Raw genomic sequence first — 9,982 nt, forward strand, 5'->3', positions numbered from 1 at the left:
TATCATGTTGTAAAATTTCAACTTAAAACTCCACCTAGACATGAAGAAATGAAAAAGACGAATTACAGTAGGGGGTAATTTGAACAAAATGGGATAGTTTGAGGGGTAAAATGAACCAAACAATAGTTTAAGAGATTATTCAGACTTTGACTATATTGAGGGGAGTAATTTAGACTTTTTCCATTAATTAAATGGTGAGTTGGGGACTGGAAGAGACTGGAAAGCGTCGTGGTCGCGTGCCGAAAGGATACTGCCCTCTGCAGTTGAGTCACTGACGCGTGGACCCGACCCCACATGTTAGTGAGGGGGCAGTATTGCAGAAGAGTTGTTCCCGTGTGGGGGTCTTGATCGAGCGACAGCGAGGAATGTCAAATTGCGACTCCACTCTGTTCGTTGTGTTGTGACTGGTGGCTGGCACTATTTTATTGCGAGAAAAAAATACTGCTGACTAATGGCTGGTGCTGATTTAGTGTGAAAAAAAAACACATTTGCATGCGAACGGAGTGTCGCGTGGGGTTTGGGTCGCGGCTGCCAGCGGGAGGGTCAGCGCAGACGTGCAGCTGGCTCGTGGCCAGTCGTGCGGTCTGCAGGAAGACGTGGCCGGGTCCTGCGCCGATGGGGGGTACTCCGGGGGCCAACGGCACGTTGACATCACTGCTGATCTGTTCCTTTTTTTTTGAAAGGCTTTTCTTTCAAAAAAAACATCACTGCTGCCTGATCTTTTCTTTCAAAAAAGACGTCACTGATGATCCATCCCGGTTGACTGCTGCGGTGATTACTCCGGGCACGGAAATTGCTGACTGGCGCGGTGAATTCCGGTGGGGCATACTTACCTTTTTCGCCTCCCAAGGGACCAGGGCCGATGCGCATACGCGACGTGTGCAGGTTTTTTTTTTTTGGATAAGGACAACGATGTGGCACAGTGCACGTGTTTGTTGGGCTTTGCGGAAATCGGAGGAGGAAAACGAACGTCTCCGAAGCGGCGGAGGCGGCTCACTCGGCAGCCCATTCCCACCCTTCCCGCGTATTGGGCCCTCGTCCTCTTCACGAGCGGGCCCAAATGTTGGGCTGTTGGCGAGGAAGAAAAAGTTGTTGGGTGTTGGGCTGTTGGCGATGAAAAGTCCACATGGATGTGCTAAGTTGGTTACTGTTTGTTCTTCCTCCTCTCAAAAACAAATTAAAAAAAACTCTTTGTTCTTCATTTCCTCAAAAAAAAACTGTTTGCTCTTCAGTCAATCTTGCTCACTTTGATCGACTACGGAGAGAACGCTGGACTAGAGAAACTGCATTGCATAGGAGCAGTCTCTTCAAAGAAAAATGCATAGGAGCAGTCCCTTCAAAGAAAATTTCAAAGAAATATATGATAGGCCGGGTATTGATCGACTCGATTATGTTACATTGGTTGCAGATTTCAGTAGGTAACCATTTTTTTTTACCCCGAGAGCTCATGCTCATGAGAAGAGGAGGGAAACATTTTTTATTTCTATTTTCATCTTATCTTGTAAAAAAGTACGTAGCTCGTACAAAAAAAACAATAATACACCCTGAGCCTGAGGAAGAGGCGAGAGCTCTAGACATCAATCAAGGAACGAGAACAACCCTGTAAGGCTGTAACGCGACAGCAGCCAGATCTAGGAGGAGGTCTTGCCGCCGCACTTGGATGAGCCCATGAAGATGACGTGCTCCAGGACCGCCCTGACCGGCGTGGAGGAGCAGGACATGGCCGGGGTGGGCTTGGCGATCGGGATCAGCGACTGCACCACGTCCGTCATCAGCGGCCGGTACTCCGCCTTCGTCTGGACGCACATCGCCGCGATGGCGGCCACCTGCAGCTCAACCATTTAATTTTTTTTCTTGCGCAGATGCATTTGAGTTGCATAGACGAAGGGTTGTTATTAGAAAAACAAAAGGGAAAAAAAACAGAGACCTGGATGAGATCCTTGAGGGCGAACTGGCCTCGCAGGGCAGGGTCCACCATCTGCACGAGCTTCTGGCGGTTCGTGAGCCGCGGGAGGGCCTGCCCGTGCCAATTCAAGACTCAGCTCAGCCAACACGAATCATTTCATGCGTGGTTACTGAAGAAGGATCGGAGCAGACTACTGAGTACTGACCCATGAGACGAGGACGTGCTGGCCGGGCGGGCGCCGCGTGTCGACCGGCACCCGGCCGGTGAGCAGCTCCAGGAGCACGACCCCGTAGCTGTACACGTCGGACTTGGTGGTGAGCTTCCCCGTGGACGCGTACTCCGGCGCGAGGTAGCCGGTGGTGCCGAGCACGCGGGTGACGACCTGGCCGTCGGCCTTGTTGGAGCCGAGCTTGGCCGTGCCGAAGTCGGAGACGCGGGCGCGGAGGTCGTGGTCGAGCAGGACGTTGCCGCAGTTGAAGTCGCGGTGGATCACGGCGGGGGTGCTGTGCTCGTGCAGGTACTCGAGCGCGCGCGCGCAGTCCAGCGCGATGCCCAGCCGCGTCGCCCAGCCCAGCGGCGGCTGCCGCGCGCCGGCGCCGGCGCCGCCGGCCGGCGGGTGGAGGTGGCTCCTCAGGCTGCCGTTGGGCATGAGCTCGAACACCAGCAGCCGGTGGCTCTGGTCGGCGCAGTAGCCCAGCAGCCCCACCAAGTACGGCGAGTCCATCCGGCTGAGCAGGTCCACCTGCATTGGCATGCATCTCTCTCGCAGTTATTTCGGTTTCCTCTCATCAGTTACTGCTGCAACCAACCAGCAGCAAGGCCATCGCCAAAGTCAAGTTCGGTTTGCAGGGTACGCAGACGCAGGTACTGTGCCCCATCCGATCCGGGGAGATGTGAGTGAGAGCTAAGCAAAAGCAAAGCACGCAGCATCGACCGGCGATCCGACCCGACCACAATTCACCGGCTCGATCGATCGATCGGATCTCAAAGCAGCCGGTACGGTACGGTGCACGATCCTCAGTTACACACCAGCGTACTATGTGAGCTTTGCGTGCACCGGCACCCAGGCACGCACCGATACGGCTAGCTAGGAGCACTGGAGCACCGTACCCCGTTACGTGTCGGCACAGTGGCCACCACCGGGCTTTATTGCCGGCGCAGTGGCGAATGGTGAGGGGATCGCCTGTTCGGGCCGTCGGGGAACGGGACCAGGACGTGTCCGGCAATCAAGCCGCGAGCAGATCGACGTTTGCAGCGCGGCCGTGCAGGTGTCGGGCTCCCGAGCACGGCGCGGCGTGGTGGTCTGGTGGATCCGGGCATCCGGGCCGGCGCTGCCAGACGAGGTGCTTGGGTCAAAAATGGCTGCTTGGCCGGCCGGACAGGCAGCAGCGGTCCACGGCCACCCTGGTGCAGAGCATTGCCGGCAGAGATCAGACCCCATCCGGCAGTCCCACACTCGCCGTAGCAGCAGCAGCAATGCCAGCATGGGCGCATGGCAGAGGACAGAACGTCTCCGTTGACGATCTGCTGCTGCTCGCGACGTCGCCGCGCCCGTGTCAACCTGAACGAAGTCTACGTCTACTAGCTCGAAAAAGTCTAAGGAGCTTACGCCATCGGAGGCACAAGCAAACACCAGCACACAGTAAACTAAGCTGCCATGCTAGGGTCCTAGTAGTAGTGCCTTGGCCTTAACAGGGAATGTGATTGCGTCTGCCGGCTCGTTCGGGATCCGAAACGCGATGCCAAACAAAGGAAGGGTCGGCCCATGTCACCAATGATTGCCCCGTGCACACGAGCTTCCAAGATGGATCATAGACCCAATGCAAACCTAGATGACGCTCGTGACGTTTGTCCCGTGCCCACCACAAATGTGAAAAAGGCGAAAAGCCAAGCCCTCTAATGAGCGAGCCGGGACGCAACGCCACGCCACGGACACTGTTCGTTAGCGCACACGCCGCGCGTGAGCGCGCCCAACCGCCCGGGAGACCACACGCGCTGGCCGTACCGGGACGGTGTGCGGGAGCAGGCAACTAGGCAAGCGGCGGCGGCTCGACAGGATCGGGTCGGCGTGGCTCACGCGCCCGCCCGCCCGCCCGCCAAACGGCCGCAACCAACCAGAACCAGCAACCGGAGGCGAAGCCAAGCTCGGGCTCACCCACCGCGAGACTGCAAGCGCGCGCCGCGTCGCGACGCCTCGCTCGGCGTGTCTCTCTCTTGGCTGGGGCTGAGCTCCGGCCCATCCGCCTGGCTGCAGCCAAAGATGGAACAGTCTGTCACGCAGGCCCTGTTTTTTTGCCTTCCAGGTTACGTCCCGGCGCCAGTTCGCTCCAACGGCCGAGCCCAGGCGGGCACGGCAGGCACCAACCGCAGGATCAGGAGCTCGAACCACCCCGCTGCTCTGCTCCAGCTCGGCAAAGCTCTGCCCCCCCCCCCCCCCAACAGGTAAGGTTTGGTGCGCCGTACGCGGAGCGGAGCGCGACGTACGTGCACGGGTGCACAACTGCACATGGACGGTGGCGTGAGGCGACGGCGACGTGCGTGTGTGCGGGGTGCGGTTGCTTGGGCGGGCGTACCTCGATGCGGAACTCGCGCTCGCCCTGGCGCCGCTGGTCCAGCCGCAGCCGCTTGATGGCGGCGGGGGTGCCGTCGGCGAGCCGGCCGCGGAAGACGTCGCCGGAGGCGCCCCGCCCCACCACGTTGCCCTCGCTGAACCCGTCCGTCGCGCGCTCCAGCTCCCGGTACGTGAACACCTGCGCGCCCCGCCGCCGCGCCGGCGCCGCCGCCGCGAACCCCAGCCGCCCGGCGTAGATGCACCCGACGCCTGCTGCGCGCGGAACCGGAATGAAAACGATCGAGCCGTCAGAATTACGTGCGTGGCGAGACGGCGAGCTCGCTCGCTCGCTCGTTCTCGTAGGCTTCGTCAGCTAGGCGCGTGGCACTTACCGGCGGCGGCGGCGGCGGCGTAGCCGCACCTGGCGTTGTGGCTGCCGCAGCTGGACGTGGGCGCGCCCGGCTTGCCGTCGCCGCTGCAGCTCCCGCCGGCGTCCACCTTCCGCGGCCTCGCGCGGCGGGTCGCCACCAGGATGACCGCCACGGCGACGAGCAGCACCAGGCCTATCGCCAGCGCCGAGACCGGCAGTATGGTGAACAGGGGGTTCGTCCGCCCGCCGCCGCCGTCCCGGCGGTGGGGCGCCGGCCACGGCGCGAGGCGCGCGTCCGCGAGGTCCTCCGCGGCGAAAGGCGCCGGCGCCGGCGCCGGCGGGGAGGACGCGTCCGCCATCCCGGCCCTCGAGGACAGACGGACCGCCGGGTACGTAGCCAGTCAGGACGGGCGCGGTCGCGGGAGACGGCGCGCGCGTGCACAGGGGAGATAAGGGAAGGCAACGGGCGTACAGATATACTACTAGCTGGGGTTGGGAACTTGGGAACTACTAGCGTGGAGTCGAAGCTAGCTGAATCTACTGTGGACACCGTAGCTGCTGTTCGGCTTGCTCAGGCATGAACCTGCATCCCCCTGCGCCTGCAGGCTGCAGTGCTCGCAGAGGAATGTACCAATGGAACAGCGTCGGGCAAGAGTCTCTGTGCCGCCGTCGATGTGACGGACTCGCTCCCGCAGGTTCCTGCTCGGTTTAACGCCATGGGCTGTCCGCTGGCAATGATCGCGCTCTCGGACGCTTCTTCTGTCGTCGTCGTCGTCGTCGTCGAGATGGACCACAAAGACACGAGCTGACGCCCGGTGCCAAAACTGGCAGGTAAAACTAGCTTGGGAGGGCTTCGTCTTCTGACAGTAGAATAGTAAATGCGCGACCAATGTTTGTTACGGCGCGTGACGGCTTCTACGGGCGGAGTACTACAATGCAGCCAGAGCCTGAGAGCCAGAGGCAGCAGCCTCCGCGACACGGCGACTCGGCGAGAGCTACTGCGAGGGACAAGCCAACCGGTGTGGGGGGAAATCTCAAATCCGGGCGGGGAGAGGCGCCAAAACGGCAGAAATCACATGCGGCCCCGCTCTCCGGCTCGTGAGACGTGACCCGACTCCGCGAGGTTCGTCTGCTTGCGCGCGCCGGGGTCTCGTTCTCGCGGCTCGCGGGGAGAAGAAAACACCACTGGGTCCAGGGCCCTGTTTAGTTGCATCCAAAATTCCAAAACTTTACAAGATTTTCTGTCACATCGAATTTTTCAACACATGCATGAAGTATTAAATCTACACGAAATAAAAAACTAATTACATAGTTTGCTTGTAAATCACGAGACGAATCTAATAAGTCTAATTAATCTATGACGGGACAATAATTACCAAATATAAACAAAAGTACTACAGTGTTTTACACCCTAAATTTTTTGCAACTAAACACGGCGCAGGAGGGAGGGTAGAGAGCGTACTGGGCATTCTCTGGCTGCAGATTCCCGTAGCCAGGTGGGAATTTTGTACAGGCTCGCGGCGGTGACGCAGTGCACGGGGCTAGCTACCTGCTGAACTTGGTAGCCGCATCTTGGGATTGGAGCGAGTTCTGGACGCAAAATCTTAAAGCCATGCGTCCCGGTTCGTAGGACGACGCATCTTTTCGGTGGGCGTTAGGCTTACGCAGGAGCACTCCGAGTATATACGTGCGAGCATCGTACGGGAAGTGGTTCTCGAGGGAAAGCCAAGCGCTTTTCGGCTCTGTTTGTGCTTGGTTGTCGCGTTTGGTAGATAGATCTGCGCGGAAGGGTTACGGACAAATAAATGGTGCTCCGCAGTTAATTTGGGGTATACCTGCGAGCAAGTACATACACACATAATATTACACAGATCTCGCGTTGTCCCAGCCCATGAACTGCAGAAAAATAGAGTGCCGGTCTGCCGGATTGCCGGAATGCCGACCGTATACCACATTACCACCAGGACCCTACCCATGTGTATCCATTTTTAATGCCGGAGCCCCTTTTGAGACCACTGTGACGCCTCTAACACCATGACAAGATACGGTTTCAGCTCACGACAGCTACACAAAAAACTTGACCTGCGGAGGAAAAAACCGCCCCACGGCATTGTATTAAAAAGAAAACTTTCTCACACAGGTCAAGAAAACCTTCAAACTCTTGCTCCACCTGTACACAGTGACCCGTACACAGCTATAGAGAATGCACTATAGATGAAATTGACATAGCCTAGTTGACCAGGTTTTTTTTGTGACACTGTTACTTATTCACCTACGATTGAGTCCATGTTTCGAAATTAAGGGTCAAAAACCCTCGTGACTCATGGAGGAGCAAGGTCTTATATACACCAAAAGGATTTGTTATTTTGTATTACTGTCATGTGTAATTTTCTTCGGGAAGTCTTATTAGCAACCTTATCTGTTCACTTAAATATACTATATTATTTCATTTTTTATATCCACTTAACCTCTATAGATCGATGTGACATGTTGCTGTCAAATTTGCATCTTATTTTACCTCAAGTAAACATAAACCGCCTGGTTCACTTCTTGTATTTTTTATAATTTTTTTCACTTGTCTGCTTGTATTATTCTCAGAATATTCACACAACCAATAAAATGTTCTTGTTCTTTCTTTTGTGCCCTTAATTTGTTGTGAGCTTTATCCGGCGTGAGAAGTAACTACTGGCGTCACATCAAGATTTCTTAAGTTTATAGCCACTTTGATGGGGATATAAGAGGATCTATATATGCTTTTATATATGGGGTTAGATACCATTTTACTCAAGTAAAAAATATTTAGGATAAATTTTTGGCCGGAATGGAGAAGTGGTGGGCATGCGCATGGGTTCCTCGCCTAGCTGAGCTAGGAGAGGCATGCAGAGGAGTCCTTGTTTGGTTCCCTTGCCAATATGCTCTCTTGTGCCTCCCTATCCTCTCTCCATTGCATTTTAAGAGAATGGCATGAGATAATAATATATAACACACGATGAAATTTCTTTATATGTTGGTTTAAACTAATCCATCACCTCGTGCTCGGTACTGCCTAGTTAAGGAGACATGTGTGCATGTTAGAAGTTTGTTGACAATTTTGTGGCCCAAGTTAACTAAAATTGCATATCATTGCTTTCACTTTTTTATTTTCTAAAAATAATACTTACATTGATAATTTCTAGTCTATTATATATTTGCGACACATTTTAGGTCCTAATTATTTTATATGTTTTTCCATACCCTTTTATAGTTTTTTTTCTTTGAGTGGTGCATGAGTGATCCTAAACTATTACATTATTCCCATCCAGGCCTTCAAACTCTGGAATTGCATTTTTAGCTTCTTAATCTATTTAAGTGAGTCATCCAAATCCAAATCAACCATTTTTTAGTTTGTATGTTAAACTAGAATGACATAGTTACCAACTCTGTTGTAAGGTTGACAAAGGTCTTAAGCTCAACGAAGTTGAACTATAGGAAAAGAAGGTTGGAGAGAAAATACCATAGTTTTATCACGACATGAACTGAATGACATATTATATGCAGCTTGAAGAAGTTGAAATCGAGTCACAAGTTGATTGATGATGGAAATAATGACTTTTTAAGGTAAAATATGAGCTTTATTGACATTATAATTAAGTTCAATTAGTTAGTATACAAGTAGGCATTTGCTTCAACCAAACAGAAGAATGCATATTTATCCTAGCTAGTTGCGCTAACAAATGTGTTGCATATATAATTTCACTTAGGATTTACCTATACTATCTCCACCTCTTAAAGAACTTGCATCAGATCCTTCCCTTTTCCTAATATGAAATGCAATCTCAGTCTGGTCATCCTTCAAGATTTTGAAGCTACAAACCACACGAGAACAATCTGCTTCTAAAGTTACAGGCAGCTAAACCCATTGAGAGGCTAGACGTATACCGTCTACACAAGCATGGACTTCAGCTTCAACGGCAATGATGATAATTATGATTTTGTAGAAATTGACTACGATATTAATGATGAAGTTGATGACCTATCTGTAGACAATGTGGAAAAACAAGCGTTTGGTGAAGGTGTTGCTCGAGGCAAGAAAATTTACCGGCACAAGAATACAACTACGAGTAAACTCAAGTAGCAAGTTACTAGCCAGACAATGTCGAAAAATGGGAATAACATTTCTATAGACGAGGGATGCAGCTTCCATAGTAAAATGCTTGACAACCTAGTAGTAAGAGACTCAAATACTTTAAGCAAGAGGTCTTAAAGAGTTATATATTCAAAGTATGTCAAATATTTGAAACAATTTACAATTGAGCCCTTGTGGAAAACAATTAAAGAATATAGCACCAGGAATAGACTTGCTATCTTGATGCCTAGAAGCGACTAGACCAACTGAGAGCTTCTTGTGCAAAACGAAATTCGTGGGCTAGTAAGGGGAGGATTGACTGATTGAGGATTGTGCCATTGAATGTAGGAGCTAAGTTCTAAGGGAGAGCTGAGGCACAATAATGACGGTGGAAGGGGTGGCAAAAGAAATTGGAGGAAGGCTGAGGAGTTTATTGAAGTAACCATTCATTTTAATGTTCAAAATCCGAGGTGAACGTGCCACTTTAGATAGGATCCCATGCCATATCTAATATGAACATGCATGATCCACTTACATAGATTAGAAGATCGAAACAGTTCAAGAACTATACATATAACTTACTCAATCACATAATAACACACCCTTTAAATCTTACTTCAATATATATACACACCTCTTGAGGAAACATGAATAATGCATAAATATGTCCAAAGTAAAATTGAACATAAGAATATCTATAGCACACCTAGGTATTAGCTTAGTCACACCTAAATTTTATAGCAGGCATGCAACTTCATTTTAGAAAAACTTAGCTATTTTTCAAGTGTCTAACTGCTAGATTAATTAAAGGATTGCAACACTCAAATGATTTAAGGGAGCTTCATATCCCAATTTTTACTTACACCAAATCAACATAGAAGCTACACCAAACAAATTGTAACTTCAATGTATCATAATTGTAAAGCTAGTATAAATTGACTGTAATTGGAAATTTAAATGCTGCGGTCTATTTTAACATCTGAATTTTGTTTCTTTTTTTTGCGGGTTGAATTTTGTTTCCTTTATCTATGCATGCTACTCAAGGTGTCT

General features: G+C 51.6%; 1 protein-coding gene across 2 annotated transcripts; it reads right to left on the minus strand.

The window, feature by feature from the left end:
• Nucleotides 1-1,461: 1,461 nt before the first annotated feature.
• Nucleotides 1,462-5,524, minus strand: LOC120698790 (probable serine/threonine-protein kinase PBL7). 2 transcript variants are annotated; one of them, XM_039982520.1, is made up of 5 exons: nt 4,850-5,524; nt 4,480-4,730; nt 2,112-2,648; nt 1,928-2,017; nt 1,462-1,826 (listed from the first exon to the last, which is right to left on the minus strand). In XM_039982520.1, the coding sequence occupies exons 1-5, from the start codon at nt 5,184-5,186 to the stop codon at nt 1,632-1,634; spliced, it is 1,410 nt and encodes a 469-aa protein (XP_039838454.1). In that variant the 5' UTR covers nt 5,187-5,524; the 3' UTR covers nt 1,462-1,631. The 2 variants fall into 2 exon arrangements, with proteins under 2 accessions (XP_039838454.1, XP_039838455.1); XM_039982521.1 differs by having other exon boundaries at nt 4,480-4,727; nt 4,850-5,523.
• Nucleotides 5,525-9,982: the final 4,458 nt, after the last annotated feature.

This window comes from Panicum virgatum, chromosome 3K, assembly GCF_016808335.1.
Source record: "Panicum virgatum strain AP13 chromosome 3K, P.virgatum_v5, whole genome shotgun sequence".
NCBI classification, from domain to species: Eukaryota; Viridiplantae; Streptophyta; class Magnoliopsida; order Poales; family Poaceae; genus Panicum; species Panicum virgatum.